General features: G+C 32.1%; 1 protein-coding gene across 3 annotated transcripts in view; it reads left to right on the top strand.

Annotated features, from left to right (window-relative positions):
• The window catches only part of Galk (N-acetylgalactosamine kinase), an 88269-nt gene that overhangs the window by 53797 nt on the left and 17964 nt on the right, over nucleotides 1-16508 (top strand). For all 3 annotated transcript variants that reach the window (XR_015038588.1, XR_015038589.1, XM_085807887.1), the window contains exon 5: nucleotides 6181-6402. Coding sequence is in view for 1 of the 3 variants with exons in the window: in XM_085807887.1 (XP_085664013.1) it covers nucleotides 6181-6402 (222 nt within the window). In the remaining 2 variants the exon portion in view is untranslated. The remainder of the gene's footprint in view (nucleotides 1-6180; nucleotides 6403-16508) is intronic.

The following is a 16508-nucleotide window of genomic DNA, read 5'->3' as shown; positions in this document are numbered from 1 at the left end:
ATTACTACTTGAATACTTAATACTACTTGAAAGTTTTTTGTTAACACTGCCATAGGCCCACCAGTGGCCGAGTGGTAATGTTGCTGAGCATTATTAGTTCGGTCCAAGGTTTGAATTCTGTGAATGGACTGGCTGCACATATGTTTTCATGGTTTTCCCCCATGTGTAGCACATATACAAGCCAGTTTCCCTTAGAAAGTCTTTCACAAAGGCATCCCTCTACTTTTGCAGATAACCCTTAAGGCTTTGTAATAATCGTATAAACCAAAACCAACACTGCCATATGTAATTCAGGCATAGTTTTCAATAATGTAATATGTATTCTAAGCATGGCAATAATTCATTTATCCTTCCATGGTAGGGTTAAAAAAGTATTCTTTAATTGAGTATAATATAAGAATTTAAGAGTATAATGCTTGTTATTCTGAAGGTATATTTTTCTTATTTTTGGTGGCAAAATTTCTATTGCTTTAAATGATCCTTGTTAAATAGCTCTTCCTTTTTGATATGTCTTCATGTGTTGGAAAACTAATAGTATAATATCTATCAATGTAGAGATGATATCCTTCAGAATTGGGAATTCTGTTGGCAGTGCTATGATACCTGAAACTGTGGAAAAAATGCAACAGGTTTAACATAAGTGAAATTCATCTTATTTGCATAATATTTGTGTGTACATAGTTTGATATTATGTATTTAATAGTTTGTAAAATTAACCAAAATGCAGCTATAAGTGTAATCTGGATAACTGCCTACTGTACTGCACCTTTCAAACTTTATGTGCATCTCTTATTTTTACATTATTTCTTATTTAGGTACTTGCAGTTTGAGTTAAAAATTAAACAGTGTAATTAATTTACTGAAACTAAACACTAAGAATATTAGACCTCATTCTTATGAATTCAATCTTGCAGATTCCTAGGTGTCAGTAAGCTTTGAAGTTCACAAATATAAACAAAACAAATAAAGACATCTTATTTATTCTGACCAAGGAAGAAATAAGTACAAGTTTGTTATCTACTTTTACTACTAAATAAATTGTTGTCAATTATGACTATTTGTATTGCAATACTGCCAGATTTTGTAAAATAAAAAAAAGATTGACAACTTCTTTGTTTATAATGATATTTTTCCTAATTAACAGGCTATAAAATATGCATAATCAACATACTACACAACTCTATAATTTGCAAAGTGCTACTACGCATTTGTATTATATAGATTTGCTACATATTTATAGCAAATAACAAATATGACATAGCCCTATTACATGTTCATTATATGTACTAAATATTACCTAGCACCAAATTTGTAGACCACACTAGCCTTACATTTTTATATTTTTTACTAACTTACATTTCTATTTTGCTGTTTCAAAATCTTTGAACTTGGTCTTTTCCTATAGAGAAAATGCTGCAAGTGATGTATGATCATCTATCATGTCATATCTTTTTTTTTACGGATACTGAAGCATATTGCTATAAAAGTTGTTCAGGTCTTCAGTAACCTTTTTTGGTAATAGCATAGACATTCCATTAATGACTTTTTTACTTTGCTACCAAAAATGTTGTTTTTTCTTTGCCACTGAATTTTAGAGTGAAGTTTAATTTGTTTGTAACTCTCTAGTATACTTAAGTTAGTCCTTTCCAGTGTTTTAGCTATTATTTCAAGCTGACCATTCAGAATTGCCTAAGAAATTAAAGTGGATTTCAGGCAACACTGCTTTGACTGGATAATATTTCATGAAAATATTAGATAATAATTTTGGACAACTGGGATTATTATTGAAGTAACTTTTAATTGCTTCTTGGTTCAAAAACTGATGGAACGTGCTTCAAAGATCTCCATCCACTCCACATTCACATATTCAAAAATGATTTTAACTGTTTTCTTCATTTGACTGAGTGATCATTCTTTGTATATATTTTCAACATCAGTCTATAATCTGCTAATTGCAAATTTAATTATGATATATATGCTATAACTATAAGAACTAGCTTTCAGTCAGTATGTCTTTTTACTTCACAGTTACTGATATATGGAATGTGTTTTTCAAAATTCACATCCAAACTGTGCTTTTTTAAGCTCTAAAGACTTAACGACTTGCTGACTTAATGACCGTGATTTTCTAGTGAAAATTCAATGGTTTAAAATGCACTGTCACCTATAACCTCACCTTGAAACAGACTGGAGATAACAACAGGAAGTAGAAAAGAAGCAGAACTGAAAGACCCAATCAGAGATTCTTTAAATTCACTCGTTGCAACCATATGATGATTGGTTGCTGCGTCGGTTTAAAAGTCAGCATTTATAAAATGCAGCATAACTAAAATTATAACAGTATTATTTTCCAAGGAATACAGGAATTTTATATAAAATTAGAATATTCATTAATGTGTTGACCTAGGGTTTTCAGTGTGTGTCAAGGAAAAATTATATCATGGTATTGAAATGTATTTAAAATGCTACAAACAGCTACCCTTGAAGAGCCAGCACACCTCCATGTGAAGAACCGAATTGTTGTAACTTTCATCACTGTGGCCTCGCAGTTTTGTAAAAAGGCCGTCATTCAATGCTTTAGCTTTGATAGTATTTATTATTGCTTTAATGCATAGTTTTAAAACAGTTAAAAATTTCTTTCTGAATATTTGCACAACTAAATGTTGTTCATGTTAAAAACAGCAAACAGTCTAAATGTTATGCAGCTTTTTTTATATATTTGCTAAAATGGCTAATATCACTGGTGCACCATCACAAAAAGCTGCAATAATCTTGAATAGGGGAATGTTATACTGTTGGAACATGTTTTCAAAAGAATGAAATATCTTCTCTTATTGTGTATATTTCCAAAGGTCTGTGTGAAAAAAACTCCGGTAGTATTTTTTCTGTAGCAGAATTATAATAATGTGCATAGATCATTAAATTGTTGTTCTTTTTAAATGTTGATTCATCCTGCAGTAAAGTGAAATGTATTAATTCTTTAGTCAGAGATTGGTTGTTCAATAGTTTCAGCCATTTCATCTACACAAAGTTAAACTGTACTGTTAATGAGCTGCAAACTTTGTAAAACTGGATCAGAATTTATTTTCATAACTGTAGTTATTCCTTCTCGAAACATTCAGAACAATAAATTGTTTACAGATATCTTCATTTTGCAATTAAATATGAAATGCTATATGATGCTTCAAGCCCTTCATCATCATCATCATCAGTTAGTTGGTAGAATTCTTGTCAAATGTAAAGACTGCACTTGCTTATTGTCATCATTGCTATCTGACCAAAACTTGTCAGAACTTGCCTTGAATAGGCATAGATTTTCCTATGGTTCATTATTATTTTTTCGGTTGTGTTTTCTTATGTTTCTGAGTTCTATTTCAGTATCATATAAAATGTTTATAAATTTAAAAAGAGTATTGAAGTTTAAAGTATATTAAATAATTTGTGTGTTTTTTCCTTTATATTTATTTTATATGATTTTTTCTTTTCTACATAATATAACTTTAAATCAGTAGATAATTATTTATCTGTTTTATTAAGATTTTCTTTTTGTAACCAATGAGATCATGATTATGCCAATCAACTGCCAGTGCATATTCAGCTATCACCACTTCATCATCATTGATCTCCTTCAAAATTTCATGAACCCTATTGTCCATTAAAATTATGCCTGCCTTTCTTATTGAATGTTTTGATCAGGTAATTTGGTATTTCTTTTTAAGCTTTGTCATGGAACTATTTAAATGCAATATATGTTAAGCATTTGCAACTCTATAATTCGTTTACGTTTTCTATAATAGTATCTGAGATAATATATGAGTATGAGGCTTCCATTTCTGTTGGTGCACCAGAAAGTAGATATATGCTCTTTGCTTGACTTCTGGAGATACATTTTGATGATTTGAATGCTTCATTGCTTTTGGATAATGCTCTTTAATTTAAGTCTGCTTGTTGACATTGTAAAGGTGATTCTACTGAATGCTTCCCTCTTTTAAAAATATATTTAGTTTTCCCGCAACTTTCAGGCAATATTTGCTTCTGCACTAAGAATTTTGGTTCAAAACTTTTTTTAAAAATGGTGAGCTCTTTTCTAAATCTAGAAAGCCAACCCAAACATGCTTTATCTTCATTCATGTACAATTTTTTTTCTAATCTTTTCTACTAAGTTGCACATCCATTATTTTATCTATTATAATAACACGTCACACATAATAATTAATATTATTTAAGAGCTGTCCTGATTAAGGGAATCCGAATTAATGAGAACTGCATATGAATGACAATTTCTAATGAAGAGAAATATGAAGTTAATTGCTTCTGCACATAATTCTTCACTTTCATATAGACATTTGTTATTTACATGTTTTACCTTTGATTTATAAAAAAATATTTAAGATTTTTTTAAATAAATTCTTGAAATCTTTCCAGTAAAATATTCAAATTACTCTGAAAATTCATGATTATTCTATTTTAAAAATCTTCTCTTTAAACTGTATAGTTTATTCTGTATTAGAAATGAAAAATGTGTTATTTTTTGAACGTAGTTTTGTTATTGTAAGATGCCATTTGTATGCATATGACTCTGGAAAAGAGTTTTCTTGGCAGTGCCAAAGAAATAAATATTAGTATTTTTCTTGCTTTTCTAGCAATTTTTCTGTCATATCTTTGTCATGAAAATTTGCAGTTATTGCCAAAGTTCTGAGATTTTAGCAATTTATTTTCTGTAGGCCTCCAATTTTTCTTGAAAATACTTTTTTTTCATTGCTCCAAATTGTATACTGAATTTACTTCATTAACTTTGTGGGAAATAAAAGTATAGTCATTGCTAATTCTGCTTTTCCTTGTTTAGCCATCTGCTAATGTAAAGCTAAAAAAAAAAAAAAAAAAAAAAAAAAAAGTATATTCTTGCATTGTAAAAAATATTTTAACCTTAAATTTATATGTAAAATGGAAGTATTCCTCTAGTAATATTATAGGGGTAGCAATATATTTATACATTTTAATTTGAAAATGCTTGAATGTGGCATTTTCATTTTATTGTTTATCCAGTATTAGAAGTTTGGTCATAATCGATATTAAAAAATGTGATCTAATCATTCCAAATTGCTTATTTAGCCAGTAGAAGTTTTAAAAATGCAGTATATAATTTTAACTGGTTTGTGTGATGGTAAAGGCTATAATCAGTTGTGAAGTGGGGACAGTATGAGAAAGCAAATTAATGAAAAAAGCACAAACTAAGACTTAAAGTTTTTTCTTTTAAGACTTGTTTTATGACCTCTGCCAATACAAAAAAATAATGAATACTGATTGCCAGCTTAATTTAATTCCCTGCCAAATGAATTTGGTTACAAGAGTTTATTAACGATAATTAATTCTTCCTGTATCTGTTAATATAGATGGAAGGCTTTTCAAATACATAAAAAGGAAAACAAAAGGTCTTTCCTAAAAATAATTTCTTCATGAGATTATTTCCTGCTTTCTTTTGAATATTTTCTTAGATAAATACCTGTTCCTTTCAAATGTTGAAAAACTTGGGGAATTTCAGTTAAATTCATGAAATGTAGTATCTCCACTGAATGAGTATAATTTAAATAAAAATTCAAAACATTTCCTATAATAATTTGTATTGAGACATCTAACATGTTTTTTACATGTTAACAGCAAGGCTATTGTTGATTTCAGCATAAAATACATTTTTCTCATAATTTTGGGGTATAAAATTACATCATCAATTAATACTTCAATGATTCTGTGAATTTATATCATTAGCTGTTCTTTGAAACTCCAATGATGGATAATTTATATGAGAAAGTAAGGAATACAAATGCTGCCATTTTGATAAAAGTGGCACATCTAAATAATATTGAAATTTTTCGCTCTGAGAAAAACTAATTAATAAATTTAAATATTGTGTCCTCTTTTGTGTATTGCCAACTCTCATTCAGTGCCACAAAATTATTATTTTTGCTATGCATTTTAATTGTTTGATGACGATTTACGAATTTGTTTCAATGGGCATTTTTTGCTGACTAATTCAGATCTGAAATAGTAGGTCATTATATTAGCTCTAGATGATGTACTTATTCATGTTGATTCATAATCTCAAATATCTGCCACATAAAGACTTTTTTGCAAAATTGTTATGACTTAATTCCTTTTGTAATTATTACCATTCATCCTTAGGTTTTAGCAAAATGTTTTGGTTTCAACTGGAGACGTGTTGAAAAGCTTGCTGAAATACCAATTTTACTTGGTAAAGATGTATCTGAAATGACACTTGTAATTAAGGATGTTCTATCATCAACATTTTATTCAAGGCCCGAACTATGTTCCATTTTAGAAATAAGTGAATTTGAATTTACTTCTTTGTTGACCAAGAATACTCTGCATATGGAAGAATTTCAGGTATCTTTTTATTTAGTGAAATAATAGTTAAGGTTTCAGTAATTTAAGTTTACATTTATGTTATACATTAGCAAAGCATCAATATGATCTGCTTGATTTCAGTATAATTCACTGAACATAGCTATTAAAATTATGATTACTAAGAATTCATTAACAATTTAAGTATAGGAAAAGTTAAAAAAAATTCTTGATGTTATTGTAATATAGCTTGAATTTCACTTCCAAGAATTCTTTTGCAATAGAAGTACAGAATTTTTTACCTGTAAAAAATAAAAAGGTGACTGAAATTACACTGAAAGAGGAATAAAAGGAGGAAATTATTTTGGAAAAAATAGTTAAATTGTTTACATGTCTGGTCTGTAAGTATTGTAATGCTTGAATAATATTGAAATTTAATGCTAAATTACATAGAATTTTGGATTACCTGTATCAATGCATAAATCCATAAGATTCTTAAGTTCCATAAATCTGTGGATATACCTCTGTGCTGCATGCTTTCATGTAAGCATGTTTTAAATTGGATTAATGGACTGTTTCTGTGTAAGATAGGCAAACATTTCAGGGCTATCATAACTGTCAGAAGAAAAGGTGACATCTTCTTTCCATGGCTATTTCACAACTGCGTATCCCTCTGTTATTTTGTAGGAATTGTGGAAATTTTTTTCAAAATTTCTATATCATTAGCAGACATTTCTTTATCTTGAGAAAGTTTAGTGCTAATGGTTTTTAAATCCCCAAATCTAAAATTTTCAGTTCTATGCATGACACTTGATATATTAGCATTGTGAATTACAGATAAGGGATTAACTGTAGTTTTGAAATGAGATCTAATGATCCAACTGAAAAATCAAAGGTACTATTGCAAGGATTTCTGTTAATTTGACAGGTGGCTCAGAGTTAACAACACTGCAATAAAAATCTATATTAATCAAACTTCTGTAGTTATGTTCTGTGGTGTGTCATAGAGATTCAGTTTCTGTTTGCGAGCAAAAAGTGCAGTATCTAATGATGCAATGTGATGATATGCATAAGTGTGGCTGCTTTCAATTGCCTTTAGGGTGACTGTAGATGTATTCCAAATGCTGGATATTGTGATGCTGGATAAATGAATTGCATCTCTATTAAATTCAGGATAATGTTTCTTCAGTTTAGTAATTAAAAAGCCAATTACATCTTTCCCTTTATAGTAAGTTATACCATGAACTGCACAAACTATTTTTTGAACTCGTAAACTGTGATCATCCATGAATGGGAAGATGCAGTCAAGCATCCTAAGGCCAATAATTTAATCCATTCTGAATGAAAATATTGTTTCATCGGTGGAATTTTTAGATATTGTTCCCAGTGATGGGTCTTCATCTCGCATACACAGTAGGTAACATAACCTGCAACATATGCTAATGCTTCTTTTTCTGTGGTTGAAAATTGTCTGGCATAATTCAATTCTAATTCCCAACCAATAGGAGAAGGCTCCTGTATGAAATACAAATCATCAACAGTATATAATGATGTAATGGAAAAGCATCTTCCTCCTCAGTTTTCAAAACCTTTTCAAGTAATCCTGATGTTAAAAATATGAATAAATATTTCTGCTTTCTTTATTTATGCACACAGAGATAATTTTGGCAGCTTATTAGCAAAGTAATAATTGCTTTAAGTGATGTATAACTTCAATGGGTGATGGGTGATCATTAAACCTATCAAGTCCTCAAATCTGACTAAAGAGACTTTCAAGTGCATCCTGAGTTAATCTAGAGGTTAAAATATATTTAGCATCATGCAATGATTTCAAATCCTGGTGTAGCTCAAAAAGATAATTTATTGAAATTTTTATTCCTTTTTGGAAAGGCAGTATATGAGATTTTCCCTGAACTCTTAATCCACTGACTTTCTTCATTAATTCTAAAACTTGAATTTGTTTCTCATGATGTTCATTTAATCCAAATGCTGCTTTAAGTATTTTATCTGAGGGAGGATGTGGTTGGATGCCTTTTTATTTTCTGTGAGGTGAAGTATACCTTTTGCAGTAGTTCTTGAAAATAATGTTTACACTGGAACGACTTTTTGTCTTTTGACCATTAAATAATTTGGTTTTAGTTTGTAATACAATTTAATTTCTCCTGAATCGCTATTTAGAACCTCTTTAATAATATCATTATTTAAAACAGTTCCATCTACTAAAACAAATCCTTTATCTAAAAAGTAGTTTCTCGGTAATTTAAGACAGTGCGCAAAATCTGCAAACACCCCCCCTTTTTTTTTGCAGTACAAGATTTGGAAAGTGAAAACTATTAATCGAAATATGTAACTCTTTGCGCAAAGTACTAGATCCTGCTAAATCAGGCACTATGGGTTTCACTTCTACTCCAGATGATTGAATATGTCTTATTAGGGAAAAAAGAAGCTCTTTCTTCACTGAAGTTTAAAATTAAAAAAATATTGGTAGTTTCCACTGCAAGATGAGACCTCTGATTAAAACAAACGGCACATTTTGAAAAGGACCAAGAATTTGGAGCATAGCAGAGTTTTGAATCTATAGAATTGTCAAAACTGAGAATGCATATTTTTCCTACAGGATTCAAATATTTGCATCTTTCCTTCATTGGAGCAAGAACATCATTTTGAATTCTTAGACTACACTAAAATTTAGTGCACCATTTCTTTAATTTGCTAATACTAGGTAAAGGAATTCCAATTTTTTTCTTTCCAAAAATCATAGCTTTAAGATGACAGAGCTCTTATGACAATGCAGTGTGAAATATCTTCACTAGTCCACTTGAGTTTTTCCGTCTTTTCTAGCATTGCATTAACACGTCTTTGTAAAAACGTGTTTTAGTCTTTTTTCCAAATTCTCCGGTCTGTGCTGTTTTTTTTTTTTTTTTTTTTTTTTTTTTTCTTCTAAATTTCGCTATTTGAGATTTCAATTTCTGAATTTCTGATACAAATTTCTTTCTAGATGTCGTCCACCTTTGTTGGATTGTCACTGAGTAAACTTTGTCACTGAGTAAACATTCTAAAATTTTTCTTTTCTCTATTTTTCAATATTGCAATGCAATTTTCTAAGGATATTATTTTGTTCTTCAAGTTATCAATGCATTCTTGTTTATATCTACACTTAGGACATTCAGGAATATTTACATTGCCATTTGTGAATTTTATTTCAAAATCATTCACACTTGATTTATTATTGCCATCATCAATTTTGTTTTCCACCTCAAAATGAACTTTCTTTGGACTTAATTCATGTAGTCTTTCATAAGCACTCTGCATTAGTTTTCTTCACTCTTGTGTATAATTTCTTGGTGTTATTTCATTTGCTGCACACAGTAAATTCATTTTCAGCACAGCATTGCATTTCAAGTTTCTTTTACGGCAAGCCAAGCAAGTGATTTTTCATGTTATGAAAATGTTTGCTGTAAATTATTGCACTCTTAACATTAATAAAATCCTGTCTTCAACATTTATGTATCCATTCTTTTGTCAAAAGCAAATTGTGCTTTGAAAAAGCATGAAATGCAATCTCTTCCTTTTGTATTTCTATAAGTGTTATGGCATGTTGCTGCAGTGCAAGAAGCCATATTACATAAACGATACTTTACAATGTAGAATCTTAAAAGGAAAACTGACTAAAACTATATATGTACAAATTATTTAAATAATATTAACATTATTAGAAAACAAATATATATGTTTAAAACTAATTTGGGATACGTATCCTCCAGAAAATCACCTTGCAGCTGTATGGAACTACAGTTTTAAATGCTTGAAACCATAGCAGATGCAACACAGTGACGTCAGATTATCTCCGATTAATTCCCTGTAAGGCTCATGTCAGCGATGAGTCACTCAAAGGAATGAACTAGCCCTTTCTATTTAACCCTGATAGTATCTGCTTATCCACAGCTGAGCCATTTAAAAAAAGGAGCTTCTTAATTTCATCCCAGGAAACAACTGCAAGCCGAGACTTGAGGTATTCTACTCTGTTAAAGTATGTGGTACTCATACATTGTAGATGCTTACATACCCAGTCTTCTTTAAAGGATCTTGTTCTGCACTTTTAGCAATATTTAGTTTGTCTCATATTTCTTGAACTATAATAGGGAGATTTTTGGAGGTAGTGTCTTTTAACTGGTTTTTATTTACAGAGGATGGTTGTTCTGAGGAAGCATAGTTGAAAGTTTCTTTTAACTGGTTCTTATTTGCAGAGGATGGTTGTCCAGAGTGAGCTAGTCTCCGAGGCTACAACAGTCTGTAAATTTTTCAGCAGCAGAACAAGCCACCAAATCTCTGCTGTTCTGAGTTTTTTTATGCTTTCTTGGCATCTGGCAATTCACATTTATTAACCTTCTAAAGCCGGCGGTAGAGCAGTTGTACCAGGAAAATGACTTTCTTTAACGCCGGCTGTGGTACAACTGTTGTACCAGCCATCCCCTCCCTATTTTAGGGAATCGCCTATCTCTAGATCTGTGGGTGGTCCATTGTCGCTGTTCAGAATAGCCACTGGCTACGCATTGTTTCCCTCTTCTTATCAGTTTGGCTACATTTTGGCAAAAACTGCAGGTTTCGTCTTGCGCCAATATACTTGAAAATCAAATACAAGCCATCTCTTTCTCAAATGTTAGAGCACTGTCATATAATTTTAGAGCTAACTTTTTTAGTACTAACTTTTGCTATGATTAAAACGTCAGCGATTTTGCACGCTGTTTAAGCTTACCAGATTTAATGCTTTTTAATCATAGCAAATAAGATTAGATTGATATTTTAGCTTTACCGTATTTTTCGCTGTATAAGACGCACCGGCATATAAGACGCACCCAATTTTAAAGGAGGCAAATCTAGAAAAAAAAGATTATGAACCAAATTCTGTAGTAAAATATTTTATATCAACTGTATAAAGTTAACAGCAGTTTAAGAAAAATTTTATGTCAACCATGTAACATACTAAGAGCTATCTTTACTCTCATAAACAGTCAGCAAACAGTGAAAGTAACAAAAATAAGGCTGTCATGTTTTTATTCTAACCCCAAGAATTCCTCTTCTTCGCTGCTATCAGAAATGAGGAAGGACAGATCCACGCAGTCATTGTCATCACTTTCTTCCTCACTGGTGTCAAATAAGACGTCATCTTCTGTTCCGTCCAAGGCATTACTAATGCCACACTTCTTGAATGATTTTACAACAATGTCTTTCTTTACGGAGTCCCATGACCTTTTAACCCATTCACACACTTGTGTGATAGTGGGCCTCTTCATCCGTCCAGTAGGAGTCAGATCATGGTTCCCAGCTGCCATCCAGGTGTTCCACTCCTCTCGCATCAGAACTTTGAATGGTTTGTTAATAGAAACGTCCAGAGGTTGCAGCTGGCTGGTAAGACCACCAGGAATCACAGCTATTTGGGTCTTAACTTCCTTAAAGTTCTTTTTAGTAGTATCTGTAATGTGCGCTCTGAACTGGTCAAGCACCAACAAGGAAGATTTCTTCAGAAGCCCGCCAGGACGTTTGGACCACACTTTGTCAATCCACAGCCTCATGCCATTTTCGTCCATCCACCCTTTATCATGAACGTGAACGATGACTCCCCGTGGAATTGTTTCTTTTGGGAATGTTTTCCTTTTAAAGATCAACGTTGGCGGCAGTTTGGTACCATCTGCACAGCAGGACAGCACAACCAAGTAGTGGGTTTTCTCATGCCCTGAGGTTTTTACGGTTATGCTTTTGCCTCCTTTGTTATTTACGGTTCTGTTAGATGGCACATCAAACGTTAGCGGGACTTCATCCATGTTCCCAATCTGGCTCATTTCAAAGTTATTCTTCTTCCTCGCATCAATAACAAACTTATGAAAAGACAGAATCTTTGATTCGTATTCCTTTGGCATTTTTTGTGCAATTCTGGTTTTGGTGTGCATAGAAAGGCCAGATCTCTTCATAAATCTATAGCACCACGATGGTGATCCGGTGAAATCCTGAATGCCTTTCTCCACAGCAATGCGTTTGGCCTCATAGATTATCATTTTTGTTGAGACAAAGTCCATTTTGCCGGTGACGTGTGATCCACTCCTTTACTTCTACCTCTAACTCTGGCCACTTTGCAGTTGGTCCACGCAAGGTGTGCTTGCTTTTATCCAACTTTTTGGGCTGATCCTCCTGTTTCCTCCACTCTCTTATCATTTTCTCAGTTGGAGGTGGCCCAAAGTGTCTCTCCGCTGCTCTGTTTCCATGCTCCTTAGCAAATTTTATTACTTCCAGCTTGAAAGCAACTTTATATGCCAGTCTCTTCTGCTTCGACATCTTGATGGGGTGGTATGAAATATGATATATTTCATTCAGATATACCATACTACATATATCACAGCTCACAGCTATCCGCGCCTCCGCTTGCTCCCGCACTGCGATTGGCTGGGCGAAGAGACGCGTGCCTTCACTTGCTCCCGCGCTGGCTTACAAGACTCTAAAAAGTGCACAAAGCCAGCGCGGAAGCGAGCGAAGGCACGCGCCTCTTCGCTCAGCCAATCGCAGCGCGAGGCAGAGACCGTCCAAATACAGTGCGAGGCAGAGCGGGGCTTCCTGGTCTCGGACGGCACCAAGAGGTGGAAGGGAATGGAGTGGCCGAGTATTCCTGTGGTAAGGTATGTATGCAGAGGTGGAGGGGCAGGTGAGGGCCATGGTGGGCTTTTGTATTTGCCGTATAAAACGCAGGCACTTTCCCCCCTGATTTTGGGGAGAAAAAGTGCGTCTTATACGGCGAAAAATACGGTAATGCCCTTCTAGAAGATAGGTAAAACAGCTTTTCTCGTTGAGTTTCTTTTTATACTTATGAATAATAAGATGTTATTTTGACCCTTTTCCTTGGAGCGCATAAAACCCTTAAGAACTGTTAACTCTTTCAAAGTGATTCTATTATGTAGGCAATTTTGTCTCAATTATCAGGAGAAAAACAAGAGACAATTGCATGCATAATAGTTTTTGTAATTTTCATTCATTGTAAATTAAATAAAACCAATTTATCTTTAGACCCTCTTTTTAGGATGACATCTGCCAAAAAGTATTCAAATATCATTAAAGTTCACATAACTTCTAAATTGAATCAAAACATCAGTTACTTTGCATAAAATTTCGGCTAGTTTTATTTGCTGAAATCTTATACTCCTCAAGAGATAAAGGGAATTCAGACAAGTTAATAAAAAAATTATCTTTAAAAAAGGAATGTTATTTTGTCTGTAATAAGGTGTATGTCAGCTTACTATTAAATGTTTGAGAATTAGAATTGGATTACGGAAAAGCATGCGAATGCTATCTGCTTAAGTTGATGGATGCTTTCGTGTAAACCTTTTTAAGAGAAAATTGCTCGCATTTACGTTTCTTGTGGAAAACTCCACATGTAATCAACCCGTTCTCCATGTTTGATTGGATTAATTTTGTTCTCTTATTGAATTATATCAAAGCACACAACAATTACCTGTATAAAGGAGTGGGATGCCTTCACGGAGGACTTTCTAAGGTAAGCTGGCTTGTATTTACATAACACAAAAACCATGAATCCAACCCTTTAGCCGGGATTCAAACCTGAGCGAGCTACAAGTGTTCAGCCACCTTTACCGCTCTACTGAAGGTCTCGTAAAAAATTAATAAAGAAAAAGTATTGAAATAACCAGTTTAATTTACTAACCTATATTTCTCAATTGACAGTATATAAATTAGGCATATGAGGGGATTACTTGTGAATAAATAAACTGTATTGCACTTTTCTCCACTATTTCATATTATGATGGAATTATTGCATTTCAAAGTTATTTCTCGTGAATTAATTTTGTTCCATTCAGGATTTTTTATTTTTTCAAAGAGAAAATTTAACACTTTAAATAAAAAATACACGAGAAGATACTTTATGCAAAATTTGGTATAAACAGTTTTCTTAATTTTGCTTTAAAAATATTCCAAGGTAATCATTTTCATTACTGGAAGAAATCTGAAAAACTGATTTACTACATTGTGTATGCCCTTATTCTTTTGAAAACGTGAAAGATTAAATTAGTCATTACCAATATTTTGTTAATGAAAATATGTTATTAAAAATCGCATTTCAACCTGCAGACTTACAAAGCTAGTTCGTATTTATTATATTTTGTTCTCGTTTTCTAACTTCTAATATGAAAATATGCGAATATAAATGAAGTGTGAAAACAAAGTTATAAAATTCACAAATTATTGCCGAGATTGATCAGAAATAGTAAATGAAATATAAACATTGCATACATTTTGTTCTTAATAGTGCACTGGATGCATTAGCAAAATAATCATCGAAAAAATCGCAAATCTAGCAACCCATCTACTATGGAACAGCACCCGACAAACATGTAAATTTTACTGCATCCATGGAGGGGACTAACAACTTTTCTCATTAGGAAAATGTCAAAGAGGGGGCAAAAGTGTTTTGGATCGTGCTGGTCTGAAGGCTTTATTATGAGAATTTTAGCTCAGTTTTAGAAGGTTAAGAAAAGACTCATTGCCAAATCTAAAGCGATAGTAACAATATCCTCCATCAGGATTAAATAATTTTCTCGAAGGACTGCAACTCTTACTTCTGTTTAGTTGAGGCTTAGTCAAAGCAAAATTCACTCTTGGGTTATCTTCAAATATTTAGTGCTGAAATCAGTTATTCCTTCACAGAAATTTTGTCAAGTAGAGTATTCAAAACAGAATTATTCGGAACAGAAGCATTCAAAATAGAATTTTCTGTGCTTGCCCAATAAATTTCTGAGGAAGTCTTCATTTCAAAAATTTTGTCAGGTATTAAGGACAAATTATCTAAATTTTGATTGTTTACAACTAAAATACATTTTATTGATTCTGGCAGTTTTTTGAGCCACAATGTTCTCAAAACTTTATCCGTTATATTAATGCCTAGCAATTTCATTTGATATAGCGATTGACTAGGCTTCGTATCACCTAAAGAAATTCCCATAAACAAACATTTTATACTTTTTCCCTCACTTTCTTTAAAAGTACTTAAAAGTTTATTTTTTGTAGTTGAATATGTATCATTTTATCACTTTGAATAATATCACATGTATTCTTGAGAAATTCTGATTCCAACTGTGGGTAATAATTAAATAATATAATTAAATTTAATTTCACATTGATTAATGCTAACAGCAGAGAACTAAGGTTCTACTTGATAAAAGCATATTTCAGATTTTTCTTCCCAAGAAGGAGAAGTTGTAATATTTTATCTTGCTTGTTTCATATTTGTCATTACCTGATTTTAAAGTAGAACTTCCATTAATTTCCTTTATCATGATCATGTCTGGATCACCAAATCTGAAGCTGCAGCTGCCGGTATTTCAAAAATAATAATTATGTACTTTCTTATATAACAAAAAATAAAACACCCAAAAATCTCTTCAATAGTAATACATTTTATTTTTAATGTTTTGGTTCCTTTTTTTGTTTCCCTCTTTTTGTTAACATTCTGAACTAGGAAAAGCCTGTAATCTGAGTACCAGCTGCTATTACAAAATGTAATACGAACATTTAAAAAAAGGATTATATTTAAAAATACGCATATGTATGCGTAAGGAAAATAAACTGACATTTCGACTTAAAACCACTACAGTTAGGGAAGTGACGAGTTGCAATGCAAGTTATGCTCTCACAGACAACTTGAAATGTTGAAAAATGAGGCACTAAGTTTTTGTTTTGTAAGGCACTTTGGTCCATAATTCGACGTACAGATTTCTTAAAAATTTATTTGAGCTGAACTTAAAAAATACGTAGGATTTCAACTGAAAATGCAGAGAAAAGAAAAAAATTCAAGGTTGGAGATGTTTTTGGTACAGCAAGTCCTGTTGTGCATATAAAATTGTATGCATAAAGAGGCATTACATAATTGCACTGCATGCATAATTATAGAAAGTTTTATTAAAATTTTTTTAGATTAGAATCATAGACTTGCCAGCTTTCTCAATCTTTGACCATACTCCTGCAGAACCGATTTACCACATATTTCTTCTGATTTTATCTTATTCCTAAAATTTTAGAATTTTTAGGTTGGCTTAATATTTCATTATTTTCACAGCAGAATGCAGTTTCCATCATCATTAACATCT

This window comes from Stegodyphus dumicola, chromosome X1 (genome assembly GCF_044657685.1).
Source record: "Stegodyphus dumicola isolate Sdum_Otavi_A_Nest chromosome X1, ASM4465768v1".
In the NCBI taxonomy this organism is placed as follows: domain Eukaryota; kingdom Metazoa; phylum Arthropoda; class Arachnida; order Araneae; family Eresidae; genus Stegodyphus; species Stegodyphus dumicola.
This window is presented reverse-complemented; position numbering and strand designations above follow the sequence as displayed.